Source organism: Rattus norvegicus, chromosome 2, assembly GCF_036323735.1.
Source record: "Rattus norvegicus strain BN/NHsdMcwi chromosome 2, GRCr8, whole genome shotgun sequence".
Classification (NCBI taxonomy): domain Eukaryota; kingdom Metazoa; phylum Chordata; class Mammalia; order Rodentia; family Muridae; genus Rattus; species Rattus norvegicus.
The window spans coordinates 246,808,783-246,835,943 of NC_086020.1; the positions used below are offsets into that span (position 1 = coordinate 246,808,783).

At 41.7% G+C, this 27,161-nt stretch overlaps 1 protein-coding gene and 1 long non-coding RNA gene across 6 annotated transcripts in view; one reads left to right on the forward strand and one right to left on the reverse strand.

The window, feature by feature from the left end:
- Lrriq3 (leucine-rich repeats and IQ motif containing 3) overlaps window positions 1-27,161 on the forward strand; it is a 92,526-nt gene that overhangs the window by 30,024 nt on the left and 35,341 nt on the right. For 3 of the 5 annotated variants that reach the window (XM_063282410.1, NM_001024307.1, XM_063282409.1), the window contains one exon: window positions 9,376-9,535. The exons of 1 other annotated variant lie outside the window; for it this stretch is intronic. In XM_063282410.1, coding sequence (XP_063138480.1) covers window positions 9,376-9,535 — 160 coding nt within the window. Of the gene's footprint in view, window positions 1-9,375; window positions 9,536-15,578; window positions 15,649-19,197; window positions 19,608-27,161 lie in introns of those variants that run through there. One more of the 5 variants, XM_039102961.2, reaches the window with a different exon arrangement.
- Window positions 25,211-26,346, reverse strand: LOC134486009 (uncharacterized). Its single transcript, XR_010064539.1, has 2 exons — window positions 26,204-26,346; window positions 25,211-25,488 (listed from the first exon to the last, which is right to left on the reverse strand). It is a non-coding gene; the product is annotated as an uncharacterized LOC134486009 (long non-coding RNA).

Consider the following 27,161-nt stretch of genomic DNA (forward strand, 5'->3'; position numbering starts at 1 on the left):
AATACACTCCATAACAAAAAAATGGTGTTTTGACTTAGATATTAGACAACAAATGCATTTATTATCACGCTGAAGTGAAGTAACTCATTTCCCCGACATCATCAGTGCGTGGAAATGCCAATTCTGGTCATTGTTGAGCAGCACAGTGTACTGAGTCTGTACCTCAGTGAGACAAATAAAAGTTCCCACAGAAGTAGAAATATGCAAATAAAATATTCTTCCTGATGTCACAATGTAAGTTTGGAAGCCCAAAGCTCTAATCCAAAAGTTAATGATACTTAGATATATAACTAGTTAGGAATTGGAAAAGGAAATTAAAATCAACACATAAATTGCACTCATTTTATGGTTTGTCTTTGAAGCACAGGCACATGAGATAATCTTTTCAACAGGTCCTGGAGAAATGCATTTCACATACAACGTGAGGGAGAGGAATGTAGTCAGAGGCTGCCACTTAATGAATCCGATACCTGTGAGGAGACAGACAAAATAGCATATGGTGCAAAGAGGCTCAGGTAGCAATCTAATGGAAAACTGATGACGAAGTGATCTGAGGTGCCCTGCATCAGGCTGAAATAGGCTGTCAACGTTGTCCCCCATGTGCTGGGTCATTGACTTGGGAAAGTCTTGGGGCAAACAAGGACATTCAAAAGAAACAGAAGTTGGGATGTCAGCTGTATATCTCCCAGTGGGCTCACAAGGAGATCTGAGCAGCACATGGCATGGCTGTCATCTACTACGTCTAGGAAAGATAGGACTTGAGACTCAGAACTAAACTGCCAAACAGTATTGACAGAGTAAATTCAAGGATAGATTATTTTCACAGTATTAAATGGATCAGTGAATAAAATGAATCAATGTATGGTTCTACAAAAAAAAATCATTAATTAAAACACTTCAGGATACAGATGTAGGCAAGGACTTCATGAATTGAATAGGTCTCCAATAACCCTGCAAACGGGAGCAAAAACTTACATAAAGGATCCTATCGGGTTTAAACCCAAACCCAAACAAACCAAATACACCACCAACAAACTACTCTTAAAGAGTAAGGGAGTGGGCACTGGAATGGGGAGGCCGAGTGCAGAGGAAAAGAAAGTTCTGCCAGTTACTCATCACACAGGCGATCCAGAGTACATAAAGAACTAAGCAAGCAACACACACACACACACACACACACACACACACACACACACAGACACACACATACACAGAGACACATACACACACACAGACAGACACACAGACACACAGAGACACAAACACATACACAGACACACACAGACACACACACAGACACAGACACATACACATACACAGACACACACACACTGCAAACAGACACACACACACACTGCACACAGACACACACAGAGACACACACATACACACACAGAGACATACACACAGACACACACACACACACACACACACACACACACACAAAACGAGCGTGAGAAACAAAGTTTTTCATCCATTATTGTACCCAGATGAAAGCACCATCAGTTTTCATGTCAACCCATGAAACAACATATGTTCTCTAGCACAGGCGGGCAAGAGGACCCTGGTACATGTTAGTGAAAGTGTCAATTATGGCAGATGCAACAAAAATGAGCAAGAGATTTTCTCAGGCTCACAAGACTCAGGAGTACCGTTCCTTTGGATGCACTGAGGGCCTTTCAGTCAGTCTTCCACATAGATAGACCAGCAGTGCACATTTATCAGACCCGTTAGACAGAATAATAAAGTTATGGAGTTAGTCAGGAGTCCACTGACAGATTAGTGGATGAAGAAAATGGAATATATTCACAATTGAGTTTTATTCAGTGGGGTGGGAAAGAATAAGACAAATTATGTCATTTGCAAGACATGGTTGAATTTGAGGTTATCGTGTTGAGAGAAATAAGAATGACTCATGAATGTGTTTCTTTTCTTATATAGAAATCAGGTTTAAACAATCTAAACACGAGAGGAAAAGTGGCACTATTTGCAAAGTGGAAAGGGACAAAGCATAGACAAACTGGGCAGGAATGAAGGTGAACATGATCAACACGTGTAAGAGCACATGCGAACAAAGAATTGTGAGACCCAGCCTTTTGTGAAGTTGACATACGTTGATAATAATTTGCAGAACAGCACTCCAGAATGTAAACAAATTCAAACTTGGATTTTTTTTCAGTAATTAAAAAGAATAGGAAAAAAAAACCAGTATGTTGGAACTGTAATCTGTCCCTACACCATAGTGGGTTTCTCAAAATCTTCCCTGAAGAGGAAAAAGACTCAGTTGGGTAGAGCTTACAGATAGTAATAAGTGGGGTATACCTCAAATTTGTAATCTCATGACATGGGAGCATGAGGCAAAAGGATTTAAGACTGCCTAAGCTATCTCTAAAAACAGTGAGAATTGTAGATTGTATTGGAGAATACATGCATCAGATAAAATCTGCCTCTTTTATTTGTATTAAGCAATTCTAAATACTCTATCTTTTTATATATTTATATAATTATATACTTAAATATATCTAAACTTTTTTTCTTTTTCTGGTACCACTGGATAGATCCTAGAAGATCAAAATTTTATGCCAGGGTAATGATATTTTACAAATAGTTGTTACATCAGAATGGGGCAGCATCCTACACCTAGATATTCATACAAATATAATTCAGAAATTTAACTACATTTACTATATCTTAGTAGTGGCATTTGAAAAACGTTAAAAGTGATGCATCAGGCCTAGGAGTTTGCAGCTCCTCAGAGGTACCATTTGGTAACTTTGTAATTCTGTGCTCACAGAGCATTTGCTGTTACATTGTATCATCATCAAAGCAAGAACATGTCTTGCCCATCCTATGTGCTGTATTTCGACCTTGTAGGGCCTGTAGCAACAAGGCCCTCCCTAGTGATACCGTTAGTGTAGGACTTCCTTGCTTTTTAGGACTATTAGAAAAATCCCTGTTCTTCATACATTAATCAGTCTGAGGCCTTCTATTGCAGCAGTATCAAAAAGACAAAGACAAGTATTAGAGTGCCTGAAGACAGTGAGACTTTTCTTTATGGTTTTCGATTATTCTATAGAATAGTTCTCACCCTGTGAGTAGAGACCCCTTGGGGTGGGGGAGGTCTAATGACCCTTTCACAGGAGCTGCCTAAGACAATCATTTTATCATTGAAGAACTGTACTAAACATGAGGAACTATTTTAAAGAGTCACAGCACTAGGAAGGTTGAGAACAATGCTCTAGAAAGCATAAATTCAGGAAGAAGACATTGAACTTGCTAAAGATAGATTATGTGACTTATGACTTAGTTTCCAGGAAACCAGATAAGAATGTCCATTTTCCAAAGTCTTGCTTACATTGGAGATAAAAATGTTCATTACTACAGGTTTCATACTGATCTGAAAATGTAGATCAGGTTATGGTAGACCATATTATCACCACAGGTAGGCTGTGTATTGCTAGCACTGCATCTGGAATGCCCTCCAGGGGTTCGTGAGTTGAGGCTTTGCCTTCACCCAACAGTGTTATTGGCGGATGGCGGAAGCTGAAGAGGAGAAGCTGAGTGAAGGGAGCGCATCGTCAGCGGTGGGATGCTTGTGATGGGGTGCTGTTCTTTGGAGAGTTGTAAGCAACTGTCTATTCACAGCAGAGAGGTAGCATCGATAGAGCAAGGAGTGTCCACTGAAGTCTGGCCTCATAATGCATTTGTTGGGGTTTCTTATAGGAGTATGAGTGCAGGAGAGTGTGACACTAAAGGCATATACACCACTGAACAGCTGACCCCAGCGTAGGTGAAAGCTCATGGAGCCCTGGAGCTCCATGCCCACATTACAACCACGTTCATTCATCCCAGAGATTTCTCTTGCCCAGCTATTGTTTAATGCTTGTGAGCCTCAGTGTAGAGCCTGGTGAATCATAACCTTCTCAGCTTCCTATGTCATGGAGTGCTATGAATTTCTGGGAAGTCAGCTTGTGAGTCTTTCCCCTGCAGGAAGTAATTTCTCAATTTAGAGGGAACATCGCAGAGCAAGGGCTGGGAGGACTTGAATTATTTCTTGCTCTTTGCTTACCAGCCACCAAGGTGAGCAGCCTGGTCCCCACATGCCCCCTGCCATGATGCTCAGCCCCAAGCCAGGCCCAAGCAATAATGCCCCTGGCCAAGGGCTGAAACCTTTGGCATTGTGAACTAGAAACAATCTGTTTTCTAAGTGCGTTTCCTTGGTGCGTCCTACTTAGCATGCTCCGTCCGCTCTATGCACGCACTGTCCTCTGCATCTTACCCTATCCCTTAATGTCCTATTGTGCTTCTATCTATATTACAACATTCTCTTAGCAAACTTAAAGTGTACTGTCTCAAGCACTGGTTGTAGTGACAGGAATCTGGTTAACATTTCTGTGTGTGCATGTGTTTATGCTTTCATTCTTCCCTGAGCTTCTAAGGCCAGTGGAGAAGAGTGTATGTGCATTTGCATATGCATGTGCATGTGTGTGTGTGTTTGTGAATGTGTGTCCAGATCAGTCCAGATCTGATGGCACCTGACTGACTGAAGGCACTGCACAAGCTGACATGGCCTGAATTTGAGAAGAAATGGTTTCATGGTTTTAGATTGTCATAAAAATGAAAAATATGCAAACAGCATGATACTAAAAAAACTTAAAAACTTGCTCCTTTGCTTTGTAGAAAACGTAATTGCTCAACCTTGATGTAAATGCTGAAATGAAGATAAGAGATGACCCCTGACAGGACTGCCATCCTAAACCTTGATGCAAATGCTAAAACAGAGATTAAAGATGAACCCTGTCATGGCTGCCATCCCTGAGGGGTGTCGCTGTTTTGCTGCTTTCTGTTGTGTATTGCAGTCCTCTGAGATGAATCTGGGGATTGCTTTAGGTCATGATGAAACCTTTCCTACGACTTGTATTTTGGCAGAAAAAAATAATCAATTTATTTTATCTCAACTGTAATGTTTAAAAGTATAAGAGGCCTCATGCTAAGTGTAGCTGCAAATCTTTCTTCTGGGTTAGATACAGTAACTTAGAAATTGCAAAGTAAGTGTCCTAGCAAGTGAGCAGTGTGGTAATACTCTGAGAAGTTTAGACCCAGGTCAGGAAGACACAGGTAGAATAGTATCAATCCATTAAGTTTAAGGCCCCATTGCTTAGAGGAAAAGAAAAAAAGTTCAACTTACCAGATGAAAGGCCCCACGAGGGATAATGAATAAATAGTAGCTGAGTATGAAACCAAGTCTTTTCTCATTAATACCCAGCATAGTGAAGAGTCTAAGTGACATATCAGTAGTTTGTAAGTGACATGGCAGATTTAAGTGGCAACATTACAGTTAGTAGGAAGCGTCGGTCCCTCTGATTTATGAGTATTCTCATTGAAGCTTTACCCTGCATGCACTAGTGCTGCTGCACACGGAAAATGTGTAAGCATCTTATCTGAGATGTTTGACTTTCACCCCTGGCGTGGTCCTGGTTACGAGCTGGGCACACCGTAGTCATTCTGTTGAGGTGTCTTCCTCCCACCCTAGTCTTTAGGGAGCTTTTATCATAACACTTATCTCAGTGCAGATACATTGAGCAACTGTAGTAACATGTGTTCATACTTAACTTTTTGATAATGGAATTCTATTTTTTCACATTTTGCCTTACTAAACTCTATTTAAAAAGCACTCTCCTTATATCTACAGACACTATTTCCCCTAAAAACGCTAATGTCACTTGGCTCTTCCTAGAGTTGCTGTGTTGCTAGCCTCTTTTCAGCATGGCTCACATTTTTACTCGTCAGGACATTTAAAAGTGTGCAGTGTACTGTGTTTATGTTCTATGCCATGTGCAGGATTTATTTACTGAATGTCTGTTGTTGTTGTTGTTTAGACTGCTTTAGTTAGTACATACTTCCCTTGAACCATGAAGCACTTTACTTTCCTAGTGACCAACCTATGATGAGTGGCTCAGCGCCAATGCCTTCCGTTTTTTCTACAGCAGTCATAGGCCTGAACATAATATCAGTCTGTCGACACAGTCAAGTTACCTCACTCTGCAAGATCATGTCAGCTGTGTGATTTTATATTCTGCTGGGATCCCGACCCTGGGAAACCTTTGAGTCTTTGCCTAGAGCAGGGGCATGAGGTGAAAGGACAGCTTTCTCCCAGAGTGGAGCCCTGAGCTCTGCCTGCCACTGCAGCTGGCCAAGGGCTCTCTGAGGACTGGCGGCCAGTGTTTCTGTGTTCTGTATGTCATGCTCCTGAGCCCGAGCAGAGGGAGACGGTTTAGCCCATCAGCCTTTCTTACTGGGCAGTGAGTGCCTTTGGGGCACGAGGCCCCAGCCTTTCTCATGTTGGTGTGAAGCCCTGACGTGGATCCTCCTGTAAGAGGCGGCTGGTGTTGGAGGCCTTTTCCACTCAGGGACTTGTCTCCCACAGAACTACATTGGTAAAAGTGTGTATGCGGTGGCTGGACTAGTACTTGTCCTTACATTTCCAGACTTGGATTTCCTTGAGTAAATGTACTCTTCTCTTGGCTTGTGTGCTTTGAGAATTCTTGGATCTCTTTACCTTTTAACTTTTACTAGTTACAGGGTTTCTCTCAGAACACTATCTCTATTCCAGAAGTAGTCTACCCAGCAGGGTCTCTGCTCAGAGCTCTGGAGTGATTTTCAAATTCAGTGACTTGCCTTTGGTGCTTCAAACAGGCTAAGGGTGGTGTTGTCTCAAGAAGCATCTGCCTGGTTGTCTCTTGTTCTGACTGACTCTCTCTGGAAAGAAAGCTGTTTGAGCCTCTCACTATGATGTCCTGAGCTTTATTACTATACTTAATGGTTTGTTTAAATAATTTGTATTTATTTAGGTGACATAGACCTCATAAGAGGCAAAACTTTCTCTTCTCACAAAACACACTGTGGCTTATGCAAAACCTTGCCTGCTCTATGAATATCCATGCTTTTCTTTGTGTGACAACTGGCTGATCACAAAAGATTGCATCACGAGTTTCCCTCCTGGATAAACATGTTCGTCTAGCTGCATCGCTGGCTGTACTTGAAGATGAAGCCCCAGGAAAGAATACAGCTGCTTAGCATGCTCGAGTGCTTACTGTGTTCTGCTTGGTTTCATACACTCATTTCCCCATGGGCTTCATATATGTGAAATGACATGGAGCAGCAGAGGTCAACTATTACTCTGATCTATTAAACGTTTTATTACATCTTTTTGGTTTTTTAATCTGATTTGTTTTTATATTTATTTTTATTCACTTTATTTCCCCATGGCTGCCCTCCTCCTTCCTGTCCTCCCAGCTCCACACTTACAAATTCCTCCCCCATTGTCCCCTCCCCTTCTTCTGAAGAATGGAAGGCCCCCCTCCACTTGGGTACCACACCACCCTGGAGCATGTAGTTCCCCACCAGGACTAGGTACATTCTCTCCCTTTGAGGCCCAACCAGGCACTCTGAGCAGCAGAGAAGAGACAGCCCCTGCTTCACTTGTTAGGGGACCCTCATGAAAACCAATCCCCACACTTGTAACAAATTATGTAGGGGTCTAGTTCTAGCTCCTGCCTGCTCCCTTGTTGGTGACCCACATTCTGTGAGCCACATGGCCCCAGGTTGGTTGACTCTGTGGGTCTTCTCATACCTACAAAATTGGTAGACAAAAACATCAAGAATGGAGTGTAAATAGAGTCCGTTTATGAGGTAGGAATGATGCCTCCTTTGGAGTGTTTTGTTTCTGGTATTACTGAGGATAAACTTCCCAGTTGGCTTATCATTGTAACAATGTATTTCTTTTTGTCACGTGGGGAGGGTGCTGCTTTAGCTGCTCATTTGCTCAAGAGCCGCTCTGTTCATTTCAGTGTTTCCCAAGGGGGTTAAATAAATAATGCCTTCGGCATTGTGTCTAATCCCTTTCCTGTCCACTTACACAGCAGCAGCCCTTTCCTGCAGTCACCTCCTCCTGCTGTGAGACTCACCATCACCAGTGTGCGCCTACTCTTTCCCTAATACTGAACTCGTTCCTCTGTAATCAGAGGCCAGATTATGCTGTGTTTTCCCTTTAATTGTAAAATGGACCAAATGAGAATGCTAGCACAGCACTGACTAGCTAGGAGAGAAGGGGCACCTCTTCCACTCCTTCTGCATTTAGAGGGGGGGATATTCAGTATCTCGCCATTGATATGATGTTCGTTTATTGGTAGCGACTTTGAGACAATAGTTCCTTAAACACAGCATAGGAATAAAAGATAAACATGGTTTGCCCCTTTGTTTGCCTGTTAGTGTGGCTGACAGAATTGTCACAGTTCTTTTGTGGCCCCTGTTTTGTAGTCATCAATGCTCTATGCTTCCTCTGTATTTACAAAGTGGAACAGATAGAAACTGTGAGGCCCAGCCACTGCCATGCTGCAGTGCAGGGAGGGAGGAGTCACCGCCTGCAGTCGCACCCAGTTAATACTCAAGTGATCTTTGTGGTGACATGTTCCTTGCTACCCATCCCCAGAGTTCTGGGTTCCCTAATGAAAGACCTTTACAGTTTGATACAGCCTAACAGCTGTAGCACTTGCAGCCTTCACGTGGCTAATCCACTTCCTCCGATATCCCCACGTTATTACTCACTCCATATTATATTTCATCTTTGCTGCGGTGGACAGAGACGTGCAGCCCTCTTGGACCGCCTTCCCTTGCCTCCTACATGGTGGCTATGCTCTCTGTCCCATACCTTCTCAGGCGTGGTGGTGTCTTTTCTTTCCTTCTCCAGGCATGGCAGGTCTTCTCTCTCTTGGTCCCTCACCAGGGAATCCTAAAAGTCTGTCTGCCCTGCCCAGTCATTGGCTGCCGGCAACTTAGTTTACCAATCAGAATCAACCAGGGGCAGGGTCCCTCGGTGTCTGATGTGCAAATATGCAGATACTTGTGCAGGACCCAAATTAACATAATGCAAGCATCCCTCTGCCACAGCCTCCCACCTCTTCCTGCCCAGTGCTAACCCAGACCTGCCAGTCCCTCCACTGTCACCAACAGCACAGAGTGGGGTGTCAGGAGGGACAATTTTTAGGGTGTCGTTCTTTCATTCCTCAGTTTGCTTACCATGAAATGAATATCTGAACGTTGAAGGTGTATTCTTGGTTCTTTTTTTTTTTTTTTTTTTGGTTCTTTTTTTTCCGGAGCTGGGGATTGAACCCAGGGCCTTGCGCTTCCTAGGTAAGCGCTCTACCACTGAGCTAAATCCCCAGCCCCGTATTCTTGGTTCTTAAATGGCAGTCAGGTCAAACAAATGGTACAGTGGACTCTCAGTGTGAGTCCTAAGATACGGCTAATTTGTAAGTAGTTTCCACCTTTTTTAATAACTATCATTAATAGTTGTTTTTTATCCCTTGTATCTAGCCCCTATTTTACACGTAAAAGGCATCACGACAGAATGATTAGGGTACTTGAAACAAAATTGATCTGCATAGGTAGAAATAACGAAGACAAATTCTTGGAGGATATCTTCCTTATCAAGCCTGAATCTAATATAAAAGGGAAGGTCGCACACTGGAAACAAGTGAGTATAATTAGTTATCTGACTTATTTATCATTCACAACAGTAGTGTTCTAATTTATGTAATGCAATATCTCTGGTCATTTATGTTGCTAAGAGTCTGCTTTAGAATCTGTGGGTGTCGGAGAATCATGTGATGTTGAGTCTAGTATTAGATGGTGCTTTGGCAGTGCCCCGCCCCACACTCGCTCTGTGATAGTCGCCGTGCCAACCTATGCTTGCCCTTGTTTAATTACCGTGAGTAGTAAGAGTCCCATAAGGGGTTGGGGATTTAGCTCAGCGGTAGAGCGCTTGCCTAGGAAGCGCAAGGCCCTGGGTTCGATCCCCAGCTCCGAAAAAAAGAAAAAAAAAAAAGAGTCCCATAAAACTTCCTAGTTGTGAAATATAAAGATATTTTATATGTAGCTTCTTAAGGATTAGTATTTTTAATTTTATGTCCAGTATAACATTCATCCAATGTTTTTTGATAAGCCAGGAATTGTTTTGAGAAAAAATAATTGTAAGAGAAAGAAACTAACTTTTTTTGCTGAACTCCTACTATGTGGCAGGGGCTGTTCGGCTGTTTTGATTGTGGTCACAGGACAGGTGTTTTTTTTTTAAGATTTATTTATTAATTATATATAAGTCTCTGTCTTCAAACACACCAGAAGAGGGCATCAGATCTCATTATAGATGGTTGTGAGCCACCATGTGGTTGCTGGGATTTGAACTCAGGACCTCTGGAAGAGCAGTCGGTGGACCAGGTGCTCTGATGAATGACCCAGTCAGCACCCGTTATTTTTGTGGTTTCCTTTGGTTGGATGTCACCAGTGTAGTAATCCAAAGTCGTGTGTTGCTGATGGCCTGCCTAAGTAGACTTTTCTTTTGAACAGGGGGAGCTACTTGAGCATAGGGGAAGGTGTCGTCCCTGTGGTTTCAATGTTCTCATGCTACATATAGCCTAGAACCATCCTGCCAGCCCTCCAAGCACATAGCTGCACCTGGATACAGTGATTGTTTTAAAGACAAATGTACTCTACCCTAACCACTTTTCTCCTCAAAAATCAATGTCACCTCTCTGAATTTGCTCCACAGGACAGGACCCTTCATAAACTTAACGCTCACAGGCTGGAAAAATAAATAAGGAAACAAACAAACAAACAAACAAACAAACAAACAAAAAAAACAAACCAAACCAAACAAACAAACAAATGCCAAGCAGGCTGTGCATCCACCACCTGAGCAGGGTCTGCTTTGCAGATTCTCTGCTGGTTTTGTAAAATGACAGCCCACTTCCTGTATAACAATATGTGTGAACGCAAGTCACTACCACACGTGTAAAAATGAGAGCAGCACCCATTGTTTGAAGATTATTAAAATTGATGAGTTATCAAAGAACATAACATTGGGCTTGAAAACACTTGAACGCTATGACATTTTGCTAAAACATAAAGAACGCTCTACATTTCTTTTGTGTTGTTGATAATTTTGCTAGCCATCACTTGTAAATCCCATTCTTTCCTCATATATAAATGTGTGCATTGTCTCGTGCTCTATGGTTGTTCCTAGTTTATAAATGTGCACATTGTCGCATGCTTTCCCATTGTTTATAGTTGCTGTTCCAAGTCCATCCTAAAAGCTCATCTCAGTTTCTTAAGATACTGGTAATTATCTTTGTCAGTCTCAGTTATATGGGATTATTTGTTCTAATTAGAACCGGCCTTCGATCTCTTTCTGGCCATGATGGCTTTGATATCAGATTTTATCCTTTATTGTACCACTCTCCTATCCAGTTTCTTTGTTCTACCTTGGAACTTGGCTTATTACAAATTCAGCGATGAATGTTTCTTCAGTGTGAACCCGAGAAACCAGGATCTAAGCAATAAGAAATGGAAATATAGGTTAGAAACTAAGAGAAGGAGTTAGCAAGGCAAGCCAGGAGACAGGGAATTCGAGTTTGTAAATTCCATCAATAAAACAGTAGTATGGGTTAAGCAGAATACATTTCAGGATTTAGTAATTCGGCGAAGCAGTAGGTACCTAAATTTGGTCCTGTCTGAGCTGACAAACTCCTGACCAAAATAATTTAAAATTTCTCCTGGTTTTGGTATCCTAAAGAGTGGGACAGGCCAGAAGATAGAGTGTGGATTACATTGGGGGGGGGATGTAAAGTAAGCATCTAGAGTTTGTGGAAAGACAGTGTGTAACACACAGAACTGGACTCAGAAGTCAGGAGGAAAGTGGAAAAGTGTGAGTCTGACGCAGGCGTGAGGGTGGGAACAGCTCTTTCCACACTTACCGCTCACACTTACCGCTCACACTTACCGCTGGCCTGCAGACACTGCCAAGGGCAGCAAACACAGGTTTACAGAGACGCAGTAAGAGTCAGGTCGAAGGAAACTCTTACCACTCTGAATGATTTGGGGAATTTTGGATACTAATATTAGGGAATTTGGGGGGGGAGCATGTGAGACTATTTAAAATACCCTTTGGTACACCAATTTTGTTTTTTCTCAGGTTACTGGGAAAAATTATACCCGTATGTACTAGCTAATTATTTGCAGACATGGTCTCTTGATTTTTTGTTTTTGAAAAGTAGGCATTTTAGCGGTAATGTGGTGTAAGAGAAAAGTATACCCAATGGGTGAGAGGGGAACGATTCGGCAGGGGTGAGGGCAACATTTTCTCTCCTATTTTTCATGGGCACCCTTCCTCCCTCAAAGCAGCAACTTGGATAACATGGCTCAGTGTCTGTTAAGCAGACAGGAAGCCCTGCTGAGTAGTCATGTGATGGCAAGAAGCTTCCTGCTGAGCCCTCAGGGAGAAAAACAAAACACACAAGCCCAACCCTTAGATCTAAGAGCTGTTGGTCTCTTTTGCTGAGCATTCTAGACATGTGACCCATCTCAGGATTCCAGGCATGGCCTCAATCCACCAACCATGGAAAGCAGAATACCCATCACTTTGTTCATTTTTTCTAGTTATCATGAAACCAGAAGGGTGATCTGTAAATACTGCAAAGCTGCAACTGCCTACTTTATTATCCCTGAGTGACTCACGCGACTCACCCGAGTGACCCACGAGGCTCTCCATGCTTCTGAATGCTCACTTGCTATCTGGATATTTTCTTGGTGACATGTAGTTCTCTTCCTACTATTACAGTAACTAACATTTGTTCCAAAGCCCGTGGAGGCAGAGAGGAGTCCCCATCCGCAGAGGTACTACGCTACAAATATGGTGGAAAATCCTTGGAATTTTAAGACATGCACGTCCTTCTCAAGATTACTGAGGGTTGAGTTCTTATTTCATTCAGCGCCCATTCTGACTTCTCCTTTTGAAATTCCCGCAATGCAAATGTTTACTTTACATAGTGGCGCCCTGTATCTCTCTTGGACATTTTCATTTTCCCTTTCATGTAGCCTAGCTAATTCAGAAGACTTGTCTGAGTATCAGCAATCCTGTTTGTTCTGGTGTTTACTGGAAGTTCTGTGCTGTAGGCTCCCCCACCCCCACCACGGAGCCTTAGTTCTACCATCTCTGGTTGCTTAATGGTTTGTCTTTCTCATTCATATCTTAAATTATCTGTTTTGTTTTATTGTTTGCATTGTTACATCTCACTAAATTAGTTAAGATGATGACTTCATCTTTAAGTGTGCTTTGCAGATTTTGTTCCCATTGAAATCAGTGTCTAGAGAACGGTGTCTAGAAGTTTAGAAGCTTCCTAAGGACACTCGTTGTACATGAGGTGTTTGTGTTTTCATGTTCAGAATAGTATTAGCAGTACGTGGGTATTTCACTTAGGGGACTCTAGGATGGACTTCAGGTGGATGGTCGAAAGCCTCAGCTCTGCGTGAGTCACCGTCTCTGACCAACTGTGTCTGTGTGCGCTGTATAGAATGCAGCAGGCCATTCAGGGTCGGATGACTTTACAGACTTCATACCTTTACAGACTTTATACCTGTTCCTTCAGGCCCCACAGCGTCCACCTGTTGTTCACACAGGAAGCAGCTGGTTAGTATCACCAGCATGGGATATAGAGACAGCGTCCTTAGCTCCATTTTGGCAAGTACAGGAGGCTCTACCAGTACCAGTAGCCATGGTCTTCGAGCTGTCAGAGTGAATGTGGGCTGTGCCCTGACCTGTGATGGACCACACTTCTGATTTATAGAATTGGTCCTTTCCCGGGTCCAATAGGATGAGCCAATACTTACAGGTTTGCTATGTGCCCTGAGGAGTTGGTCACTGTGGACCTGTGAGTTTGACACACGAAAAGGACCTTTTCCACTTTGAATAAAGTGACTACTGTTGATGCTTGGGCTTACATAATGTGACCTATTTTACCGAGCTTCAGTAACCCTCTCATGTCTGGCCAGGTCCCATTCAAAAGCATGGTTAGAAACTGGGGTGGAGGGTTGATTCCAGAACCGGTGGATTATAGAGGTGATGTTTGCTGGGCATTTCTGGTCATGTATGAGTTATATCTGAACCTACAGCAGCAGTGCCCTCAGTCATGGAGTCGTTATACACAGAGGAGATCTTTCTTGGGGCTGGAAGGTTCAATGTAGTAAGTGGTTTGTGGCTTGTTGGTTTGGTGCCCAGACTCCTTGATCTTCATTCAACAGGGAAGACTATCTCAAGGCTATGTAGGGTCCAAATTCTTAAACTGTGGACCATGCCCCTTATCTGAACACAAGACAGAGGCATGAGATGTTTGCCAATAGTGAAAGGATCCTGCATGGAATGAATAGAATTGTATGCAATGGCACAAAGTAATGCAAAATCCAGCCCACATTGTTTCTGTGATGTCTCCATTGGCCCCTCACTTAGCCATCGTCAGCTTCACTGCAGCCTCAGTTTTGAACACAACATAAGTTTTGCACTGTACAAGCCACTGACTGCATGCTGTAGTGCAGAGAAGTGCTGCGTGAGGCATCTTCAGAGTCCATGGCTATCATAGCTTATGACTACCGTGTGCCAGGAAAGGTTCCTGTCCTTTAGCATACAGAACAGAAATACCTTTACTGTTTTTCTGTCCTTAGTCTTTCATTCCTTAGTACATATCAAATCAGTACTTTTAGACTGATTCTTATTAGATTGTTTGATAAGAAAAATGCTATGTGAGTTAACCATTTGAGTACATTGTTAAGTAAATTTGACTTGGAATTAAAACAGTAGAATTAAACACTTTCTAACACTGACTGAAATGCCCCTAAATTGATGTCTAGTATTTTATAGTGTTTTCATGTGAAGCAGCATCCTTAGGATTGATGACTATGAAATCAAAATATCATTCAACTCTGAAAAACATTCTGAGCCCTGCAGAATCTAAATATTCAGCCAAGATTTAATTCTTTATCTAAAAATAAGTAAGCACATCCATCTCATTAATATATAAATTTAATCTCATATTTATAAATGGTAAAATTGTGTATACAAAGTGAATTGTTTTACGGTAAATTTCAGATGATTTATTATGAATAAGTGCTTGGTTTTATACACGTTTATACATTAATGATTATATAAAATTTTCTCTAGTGAAAATGGGCCTTGAGTGCAAACCTTTAAGGAGAGCTGATGCAATGGACTCTTTGCCGGGAATGAGTGTTGAGGGGTTAATGATCTCATTACCTTGAAACTGATGACCATGGACAGTCCCTTTTATTGGTGCTAGGGAAAAGCTTGAGCAATCTGAGGAGCTGAATTAGGGAGATGGAGAGGAAGAGGGGGAGGGGGAGGGGGAGGGGGAGGGAGAAGGAAGGGGGGAGGGAGAGGGAAGAGTTGAAAGGGAGAAGGGGAGGGTCAGGGAGAGATTTAGAGAGGATCTAACAGCAAATCTGTAGAGCATTTCCCCTCTTATGGAGATTGGACTAACTCAGTTCATGAGGCTTCTGTGACAAGTGTTCTAAACCGCTGAACCATCTTTCTTGCTCCTACAATTGAAATGCTGCGTATCATTATACTCAAGTTCAGATGTCAGCACACAAACCACTCAAGTGCTCATGGGTAAGAATAATACACTATTTTACTTTCTCCTAAAAATTGTTCTTGAAAAATTTTCAATCCTCAGGTGGATGTATCTTACAGAAAGTTTCTGGTAGTTGACAAACAGAGAAGATACTCAATCCCAGAGGCAAACGGTACCTTTTCTATTCATAGAAATACTGATTGATATCACTGATAAGAAACATGGTACAGTGACCATAATGGCTTTATAATTAAAATAACGTTTCGTTCAGATAGCCTGTGTGTGCTTGTGTGTGTTCACATGACTTTATATAAATTCTAATTTACATTTATACATGGATATTATGTAAGTGCTAAAATTTCAAATTTAATTCAAAACTTCAAATTCTGAACCAGCAAGTTGGCTCAGCAGGTGATGGCTCTTGAGCAGGTGATGACTTGGGTTAGATCTCAGGTGGGCAGAGGGAACCAAGTCTACAACGTTGTCCTCTTACCCCCTCGTGCTTCCTCTAGTGTGCACATACAAACTGACACAGTAATAGTAATAACTTTTGAAAACTTAAAATATTCAAATGCTCTACTATGTCATCAGTGCTTTTTCTACTTCTGGGTGGTCTCAGAAAGTGAAGAGTGAGTTGCTTTCTCTTTGGGAAATTGTTCTTTAAGTGAGGAAATAAGTTAAAACAGTGAAAATGACAGCATCATGTGGTTGACAAGAAATGCAAGACCTGAGATGAGGGATCACCATTGACACAAATAAAGTCCAGGCCTGGGGCCCCGAGGGCGAGCTTGGCAGAATGTGGAAAGGTGGGAAACTGTCCCCTTTCCAAGAGGCCCATGAGGCAGAATGGAGACACATTAGTTAGGTTCATTAAAGAAAATTTAATTCTCAGAAGGAAATTCAGATAATCACTGGGCAAGAAAAGTTACCTGTCTCTGTTTCAGTACCACATACCACATAACACAGTACCGTGTGCATGATGAGCCTCATAGCACTTTTAATTAAGAAGTCACATTTGTTATTCAGACTGTTTCATAGGCAGCAAATGTTAGAATTCTCATTTACTGATACTATGATTTAAGGGGAAGTGTAGGGGAAAAAACAAGGTTCCCCATTGGTGTCAAGATTTCTGGGTAGGAAATGTCGCAGTTGACCCTGGAGCATGGTCAGTGCAGCCTGCTAGTGGCTTCTGCTCTAATGTGGGCCTTGAAATTTTGTTTACCTTTTCAGTCTTCTTTGCTAAGTATTTTCTTCCCATGCTCTTCATTCTTGGCTGTTGGCCTCAGGCAAGCTAAGGCCTGTGATCTGTATTCCTGGGTCTTTCAAGATGCCCTCCACTGAGCTCTAACTTCCTACAAAGTTCAGAGCTTTTGACAACTTGTTCAAATTCAGATTTAAACATATGCTTTCTCTTGAGTTCAAGGTATTGGCTTATTGTAAGGAAAAGAGTTAATGGCAAAAGGATGGAACTGACTACCCAGACACCTAGGGCAGGACAGCTACGAGGACTAACTGAGATGTGTCTCTGCAGTGAGAGTCAGGGAACATTGCAGCTTTTACATGGAGCAGCCTCTGATAGGAAGCTAGCATATGTGATTGTTCTTGAGAGATCCAGGCACCTGAATGTGCCCAAGCTCTGTCTTAAGAAACTGGGAAAGTTTACCAAGAAAGAAAGAGATATGGAAGGCTCAGAAAGAGATATGGAAGGCTCAGAAAGAGATTGAAACCTGATTGTTGACATTGTACATTAAGTTATTAGCAAGGGCAGATTCTTAGGGGGCTTCCTGGAGCTGGGCGAGGGGCAGGTGTGTGGGAGGGGCATGAACATGGTGAAGAAGCTCTGGTGTGTGTGTGTGTGTGTGTGTGTGTGTGTGTGTGTGTGTATTACTTTTGATTGGTTTTGTTTTATTGTTGATGACTAGAATTAAGATCTTTTTCCCAGGCCTGCCTCAGACTTGCTATGTGGCTAAGGCTGATCTTAGATTTCAGATCCTCCTGCCTCCACTTTCCTAGTTCTGGGATTACAGACAAACACCACATGGTTCTGTCCATTTGGTGTTTAGAATTGAAGACCACATTCCATACTCTGAATGAGCTCTCCATCCCCTGAACTATGTCCCCATCTTGTAGGAAGGTCATATTCCTGCCATTCCTGTTTCCCCCATGAGAGGCATACTAGCACATGGGGAAGGGTTTTAGTATTAGAGTTAAGATTTTAGAATTGACATTTGACCTTTGCCCCTAAACATCGGTTGTCTATTTACTGAGATCGTGCTCCCTTCATAATGTGTAAGGCCTCAGTGTGTCCTCCTCTTCCTCCCCTTCTCTCCACTATGGTCATTTTTACTGTCTTAGATGATGATTACCAAACATCCTCTCTTCTAAATACGTACTAAAACGCTTCTTACCCTTAAAGTAAGTTCTGAGCTCCAAAACCAGCACCACTGTATCCTTTCCTTTTGTTTGTCTACTTCTGTGAAAAACTCCCAGATGTGCCTCCTCCCTGCTTCCCCTGTCCTTCAGCTTGCCCTCATCCTCCATGGGATCCCCAGAAAGACTCACCCTCTTTAATACAGCTCTTTACTGTGAGGAGAAATGAGTATGTCTGCTTAAAGAAATATACTGTCTTGATTTCTACCGTTGTATGTCTTCTGCAATAATTTAAACCCTATCTCCTTCAAAGACATCTTTTAAATGAACGTGTTTATGTTTTTAAGCTACAGTATGTCAGGTTTCCTGACACAGTTCTTTTGTCTACCATGTTACCTAGTACACTAATATATTTATTAGAGATATTAAAAAAATGTAACCTACTATAAAATTAATTTTTATTTTTAAAATTTCTTTGTTATTGTTTTTAACTGAAATAGAAGTACATCGGTTCCCTCCTCCCCTTCCTTTCTCTGGCCACCACCAGTTACTCTACCTCAAACTTCTGCCATGTACCCCACTCTCAAAATGATTCTCACTTTGATTATATTTGATTTTATTTGTTATGTGTGTATATACAAGTATATTTAAATAGAACCTACTGAGTCTATTAAAAAAATGCTACATTTAAAAGAAGCATAATCCAATCTGTATTCCTATAGTTTTGGTATATACTTCATGACTCAGAGATATTCAATGTACTTTGTAAACATATTAATCGAGAATGTTACTGTGAGAGTAGTAACCTACAGCAAACACTTTGGTAGTTGGTTTTCATAACACATTCCTATGCCCTGTGATTAAAAATAAGAAATGTGCTATCAGCAATAATCTGACTCAGTACGCCATGGTTGTCACTTGGAAACATAGCAGGTGAGTGCCTTCTGAAAAGTACCCGCTGACATAGCATTCCGACACTGTGATGTGGCCCCACACTGCTGCTTTTGTTTGGAAAGTGGTGTGCAGTCTCTACAAGATGAGTAAACATACGTATTCAACTGTTCAATGAAGACACATCTATTTCCTTAGACAGAAACTTTCATGGGCACTACGACCATGAGGGAGGGTTCCAAAGTGGCTTCCCGATCTACCTTTGATGCAGTGGAAGTGTCAAAATTCACCCTGTTGGTTTCTCTGCCTTGTGGGAGCCACCATTAGTAGAATTCCTGAGCTCTGGAAGCAGAGGCACTGACTTCTAGACTGAGTAGAATGTTTGCTAGCTATTGTCAGATCCGATGAGGTTAACTGTATGTTTTCCATCTTTAAACTTTATCACTGTATTTTTCTTCAGGATAAAACAAAATTATGGGTCAATTTTCACTGAAATGGGCTGGATGTCTGCACTCACCTTTCATCAGTACAAAGGAATCACGCACTTCATTCCCTGGACAACAGCAATGAAAACCCGCCTCTGATTGGACACTAGGGATGTCAGCTGTACATAGAAGATAAGTGTGAGGTGGAAAAGAGAGCTTCATCTAGTAATACATCTAGGAGAAAGTATTTTAACAAATCAAATCTTTCATTAAAGTTGCCATGAAGTTACTCTTCATCTAAGATAGCTAGTGAGACCAGCCCTAATCTGAAGGAAATGCACCGTCATATACTACTCTGAAAAGACAGAGCAGAAAACTTAAGCTGCCATGCTATTCTAATAAAAAGACAACAAATCAATAAAAGGATCATTCCTTACCTAACTTACTTACAGCAGATTTTATTGGTTTAAGGCAGAAGGCGTTGGCTGTTTCCATGTGTTGTGCTTTTGGTGAAAAGAAGCCCCTGCCACAGCTGTCTATTGTCTGACTCGTGTCTGCACCTCAGTCTATTTCCAGGAAGCCATTTGTGGAGACGTCCTGCTGCTTTGTCGTTTATGGAAGGCAGTGTTCAGACTCAACACCTAAGTGTAGGTTTTGCTGAGACTATTCCCCCAAGAAAGCCGGAAGATGCTCCTAAAATACTACTTTACAGCCTTCGATTAGTAAAATATACACGTCTAGCAATGCTGACAAACAGACTGGGGCCATTTGGTTTTTGCAAAATTTGGCAACGTCTATTTTTAAATAATTGAATTTAGTTTAACTGGTAGTTAAACTTCCTGAAATACATGTTAATGATGTTTGCACTAGTGAGCCTTATATCGTGCTTGCATCAAGGAAGCCGTACCACTTGTCTGTGGAGAAAACGTGTGCAGAACATTATCGCCTTGATGCACCAGCACACGGGACAGCTCCCAAGCACAGCTCAGTGTCCGTGGATCAGCCGCTCTCCACCACTCCACACAGCTGCCAGGAGACACCGTTCTCCTCAGCTGCTAGGACCGACCTGACAGCTAGTGAGTGAGGTCAGGGATATCCCCTTCCTGTGCCTGGCTTCTCTGCATAATTATCTCTAACGTCATAAATTATGGTAACTGGCTAATTTTGTCCTCCAATATTTCAAATCCACTCACTGGTTGATGAATACTGGTACCACACAGCTGTACGACCAACACAGGGAGAGGATAGTACCAGGGACCACAAGTTGGAAGTCAACCTGATGTGTACACAGCAATCCTGTCTCCAAAAGCAAACAGCCACACAAGCACGTGGGTGGGTGGAGAACATTGTGAATGAGTGTGAATGAGAACCTTAGGGGCTACCCTGTGACATCTGGCCTAGTGACTGATCCGGTTAAGAAAACCACGTGCTGCCTTGCACAGTGTGCAGTTTACACTAATTTATATTCCTTACTCTCACATCTTGGTCAGCACTGGCTGTTTTAGTCTAGAACACATAGACATTTGTGTTGAGGTGAGTTCTTATTTTATTGATGTTTTCATTTGCATTTGCCAAAATATTAGTCCTATGTAATGTTTTTATATACTGGTTGGCTATTTGTACATCTGAAATAGAAATCAATACAGAGTGAACTCCCTAAAGCACAGACAGTCCTAACATAGGACTCAGCTCTACCCCTTCTGGGCCTTTACCCAAAGACGCCAAATCTACAGGTCGCAGAGACGTCTGCCCATCTGTGTTCATTGCATCATAATTCAGAACAGCAAAGATGTGGATCCAACCTGGAGTCTGCACACAGCCCACCACAGGAAGGAAAATGCAAACGTTTTTCTCCTTCTAGTTGAATGGGAAATGGAATAATTAAGTCCTCTACCTGTAACTGAAGACACGTTACATCACTCACAGAAAGATGCATATTTTATATTTTCCATAATTTTGGGGTTCTGAACTTCAGACACACAGTTGTGAAGGTACAGATAACCCGAAAGTGGAGCCGAAACATCTACAGAACTGGGGAATTTAATGTGGTAGGTAGGGTAATGGGATATGAGCCGGAATATGTTCAAGTCACTTTCTATACTTTTAAGAAATTGTTCTTATGTAAGCTTGCAATATAAAAATGAAAAACAATGTGTAAGTCTGTCCCCAGTTTCAGTAGGGCGAGATGATTCTTCTGCTATAGAGTTCTCACTCTGTCTCAACTGGTTAGCTGAAAATTCGATTTGGCTTGACCAACCTCCCCCCCATTCTTGTGCTAATTTCCCAGCAAGCATGTCCATGTTTCTTTGAAGCAGTGAAAGCAACACCTTGTCTTAGTTCATAGTTAGAGGGATCTGGCTCCTCCTCCCCATTTTGCATAAGCTTAGCAGTCGGTTTATTATAGGTTTATTATAGGTGGCCTCATAGCGTTTAGATACGGTTTTTCTGTGTCTGATATTTTTTTTTAAACCACAAAGCCTGTTAAATTTTATAGGCTGATTTTCCTCCATCTGTTGAGATGCTCCGATTTTCTGTCTTTTACCCCGCTGTGAAGTCCTGGTGTCTGTTTGCATACAGCTACTAACCATTGCACCTTACTGTGCTTTTGGATTCATTTGCTGATATCTTTTGGGAGTTTTTGCATATGTATCTACAAAGGACATTGGTTATAGTTTATATTTTCTGGTTGCTTCCCTATCTGTTCTAATGCCTGAGCATTGCTGGCCCCTTGAATACATTTGCAAGCATTACATGTTCCTCTGAATGTAGAAATAACTTAAGACGTGGTGATAGTTCTTTCAATAGTTGATAGAAATCAACAGTGAAGCCATCTGGCCCTGGTCTTTTATGAGATACTTTTTATGAGTGATTTAGTCTTTTTAATCCCTGTGAGTTCGCTCAGCTTTTATACAGAAAATCCAGCCTTAGTGACATGCAGTTATTTGTTTTAGTTCATCAGGATTGTTTTTGCTGATTTATTTTTTATTATGTGTGAACATGCGGGTGTCATCCTCTATCCACCCAATGGATAAAGCAAAACCTGTGATGAATAGGTTCCATGGGTCTCAGTTTGGCCAGGAAAAGCAAAAGTGTTACCGCTCTTAGAAGACAAACAAGGGGGTTTGGTTGACCTGGGCAGGACAGGTAGCCCAGATCCCACTACAACAGCAACTTCAGTGCTGGAGTGAGGGGTGACAGTGGCATGAGCCCATCCTGCCAGTTGTGTCCAGGGTCTAACAATGAATACTTAAGGAGAGAGAACTCTTGCCCAAGTGTTCCATAAAACAGCCACTCTCAGATGATCCTTGGTGAAATAACTTGTGCACTTTACTCCATATGAATTATAAACATTGAGGAGTATGGTGTCATTATGTGTTCCAGAGCAGGTACAGGTAGGGGGAAATGGATCTGTTTCTGCTGTTATCAATTCTGAGATCCTCAGGATGTGGGCTCACTCAGCCTTACCAGTCCTTCTGTCTGGTGTCATGGTGCACTTGCTCCACATTGTATGTCTGTATGGGAGTGTGTGCCTGCGGGGTGGCTGTACACGTAAGTGAAGTTACGTGAGAGTGCAGGAAAATACACCAGTGCTTGTAGAGGTAGAGTTGTAACCTTTCTCTAGAGTAATTAATACAGGTGCAGGAATCACCCTTGGGTCCTCCGCAAAGACAGTCCATACACATCCCAGCCACGGAGCCATCATTTCCGTATCTTGTCCTTTGCAGCTTTTACTAAGCTTCCATCTTGCTAGGTCTTCAGTGATGACTCTTGTGCCTGTCTTAGAGGTTGATGCTTGACTCCCACCTTGGTTTTGAAATAGGGTCACTTTGTTGTTCACTGCTTTGTGTCCCAGGCTAGCTAGACAGAAAGCATCTTGAGGGTTTTTCCCATCTGCATAGTTTCTCTTAGCATGGCAGCTGTTTTATAGGTGTATATTATCACAAGACTCTCCACGGGCTCTGGGGATTTGAACTCCAGTTCTCACACATGGTCAGCCAATGCTTTCCTTCTGACCCATCTCTTCTGCCCTCCAGTAGGTTTGCATCATTTCATTGGGTAACAACAATATTATATTTATGTAAACAGCATTGGAGATGGGCTGAAATATTGTCCATGTGAGTAGGACACTTTATAAAGAAAGCTGTATCAGCTGCACTGTGACATCGGACAGAATGACGTTTGCACTGAACTGGAGAAGCTGTGGGCAGTATTCTTGTTGGTGACAGAGCTGGAGCCTAGTCTAAGCATTGATTTCCCTCAAGTTGAAATAAAAATCTAAACTCCTGTGAACGTTTGCAGGGTATTTTTTTTTATTAGGCTCCAAAACTCTACTGCTAAGCACGCATGGTAGGACAAAACTGAGAGCTCAATACTGGATTTGGCAGTGTCTCTAGTATTGGTTACGGTGGACCTAAAATAGAATAATCTTGAGCTGAGCAAACATGGCATTTCTACAATGAATTTTTTATATACTCTAAAACTGGACATTTGCAATAAACATATCCATCACCTTCATTTTCTATGACTATTTTTGTTGTATTTTGTTTTATACAGAAGAGTTATATACTTCCTATATATGTACTTTGCCTCCTGTGCTTATGTGGGTCACTTTTTGTGCATTGACTTCATTGCCTTAGGGTACTGTCTTGCTGACTCCTCTTTCAGATCAAGCAATATTGGCATTGGCATCAAATGTAAGGTAGTAGCAGTTCATGAAGTAATGCTTACATCTGCCATTATATATAAAGGTTATCATCTCAAACTATAGTCTTTACTCCTAAAAGTGTATCTCTCTGTCTAGTTCTGGGAATCAGCACGTACTCTGGAAAGCTGATTGCAGGTACCGGCCTGCATTTAAGAGGTCCGAGACAGATGTATGTGTTTGCAGCCTGCTTCTAAGAGCCCTGAGGATATTGTATGTGTTTGCTACCCACAGCACAGCAGCTCACTGATAGGAAAAGCTTTCTGTTGTTTCAATAAGACATAGATCTGAACAGCAGAACCAACAGTGTTCATTAGGATAAACTTGATTATCTGTTTTGTGTAACTCAAAAGTTAGATCTTTTGAGTAGTATCTGAAAGCTCATTTGTCTGGGTTAACACATTGGGGTCTAGAAGCCAATTTGTCAGGAAGTCATTAAGGAGAAAACCAAGCAGAAGACATCAAGGGTTGTAGCTCAGTTGTGATTCTGAACAGGTTTCTAGGGTGATCCTCAACACAGACTCCTTCACCCCCAGTACAGCATGGTGGTGATAAAAATGCTTCTATAGATGTAGACATAGTACTGACTGTACCACGCACGAACTGCTTAGATCAAATGCTACGATTTCCAGTCAACTAGAAACCCACTGACTCCATTGCAGAAAAGGTGAAAACAGATGCCAAGATAATTCATAGGCCGGAAAAGGTTCAAAATGCAGCCTGAACCCAAGAAAAATGAATTGACTGTAAAGTATTTAAATGTGGGTCAAGAAAGAAGGAAGGAATGTTACCACCGAAACCCACTTGTCACTGTGCAGAACAGTAAATTATTGTCTCCCAAAGAGGAACTCTCTGCCACAACTGTCTATCATGGTTTTGCAACCAAATAGAGATGCATTTTGTGAACCTCAAAACTAAGTTTATCCTCAGTTAAGCAGTCTAGTGTTTAGTGATGCCACAGATTGTATTCCTTGCTATGATTGCTGTGGCCTCCCTTTCTGTGCCCTTTACAGATTATGTATTAGTATCCCAACTGAGTCCTGCATGAGAGATTTTCCTTAGTGCCTCTTCCTCTTGACATAAGGATGTGTAGCCACCAGAAGGTCAAAGTGGCGACTGAGAAAAGACAGATTAATTCCTTCCAGAGGCTTATATTTACCTATTGTAAGGATGTGGCAAAGTCAGGAATTGGTAACATTGTGGATATTTTAGAAAAGTCCATGCCTGAGTCGGTATACAGGAGAAAGAGCTTAGAAGAGGGCACGGTGGTTATGAAGAGTTGCTGAGTGAAAAGCACACACAGTGGTATGAAATAACTCCAAGATAAGTGACAGTAGTGTTCCAAGTTTTAGGTGCTATAAAAGATAGACTTTAATTTTCTAAAGCATTTTTCTGGTTATTGGATTCTCACCTAAGGATGGAGGAGTGCCGTGGCCTATCACATGAAGTATTAGCCGAAGTTCTACAAACTCTCCAGTCTCACCACATTGAAGTTTGTCTGTCGGTTCGTTGGCTCGCTGGTTTGTTGGTTTGTTGTTGTTGCACCCTTAACACAAGGTTTGGATATGTTCTGACTTTCAGGACCATTCACATCTCCAAGGAAATACTGTAAATGAAGTCTTTCCTAAGGACCAGATTTTTAGGGAAAGTTTAGCCCAAGTAAGCAAGCACTATGGTAAATGGCTGATGCAGTGCACATAGGATTCAGAGTGGAGACTGGGGGCAGGAAGAGCTTCTCCTAAGACCGTGACAGAAGTTTTTCTAAAGAGAAGCTGTTTGTGGTGAATGCTTGAAGCATCGGAAGCTAGCCATGCACAGTGCTGGGAATAGAGGCCCCTGCACAATGCCCTGGGCCATGTAATAGCTTGTTTTGTTTGGGATGTGTTTCTGAGGTTGAATGAAATCCAGTGTGGCAGGTGTTCACTGAACCACAGCCAGAGATGAGATGAGTTTGGTGATATGGTCACAGGTTATATTTTTCTGATTTTTTTTTTTTTAGTTCACAGTAAAAAGTTAGTAACCACAACAGCCATCAGGGCATTTAAAAGCAGAAAGAAATCTGTTTTGATCATTACAAACGTATCTTGTTAACTCCAATACAAGAGTTTGGTTTGGACTGGAAAGGGATGATTTAGATTTAGGCTCAAAGAAGAACAGCAGGAATGCACAGACATGTTTATAGTGATTTTAAGAGAAAGGAGTGATCAGCTTTGCCACAGGCAAGGTATGAAGTTTTAGGGAAAGATTAGTATGGAAATTTTAAGCTTTGCTCGAACTTCAGAATTCCATTAGAAAATGAAGAGTATTGGGAAAACTTGAAACCTGAATTACTCTATTACCTTTTCTTTGCCTGGAATTGCACAGAACTGAGTTACCCAGAGTGTGCCTTCATTATGTGTTAGTCTGTAGAGTACACAGTTGGTAGACTCCGCTTGATGGTCTAGGATATCTGTAGTCATGTGAAACATGTTTCCAGGATCTGATGGAGTGCTCCAGAAGGGAAGAGAACGTTAGAACAATCCCCTCATTCTAGATGCCATTCTAGCACACGTCCCAACCATGCCTCAGAGCTTTTGTCTTTTTCACCCATGTATTCGAGTGATTTAATGTAATTTAATTGATTTAATTTAATGACAGCAATTTAATTTAATTTATCCAACTACAATATAACATCCTCTATACAGCTAGTCCAATGACTCTAGTCTGTTAATAGTACTGTTAACCAGTCTGTTAGTAGTACTGTTAACCAGTCTGTTAACAACAACTGAAAGCTCTAGTTGCTGTTAAGTGAGGTTGTTCCTTTGCCTGTCACATCAGCAAATGGGATAAACAGGTTTTTTTTTTATATTTTCATTCAAAGCTTGCGTAAAATTATTGATACACACTGGGGTGAGAGCAAATAACTCATAGCATTAGAGCAGACCCTTGATGATATTGTCTCACTGATCATTACTCTTACCCACTTGGGAGCTGTTTTTCAGATCAGGAAGCCACTAGTTTCTCAGATCTCTACCTAATTAGACTGTCATTCCACAAACAGCTAGAGATGTTATCAGACATTGCTTTCACTTCTAAGTATGAGTTAATGCTGATTCTGTTAAATGAATGCATTTCTGATTTATTTAATTTATCATCAGTTTATAATGTTCCCTGGCCAAATAGCCATAAGTATTTTCTAAAGTCATCATGTACAAGTGCCTGGTATACAATGCTGTGACTAGTAGAGAGTATACTTTGTGTCAGTGAAAACAAGGTCTCTCTTATATATGGTCATATACACACTGTGGCTAATAGAGT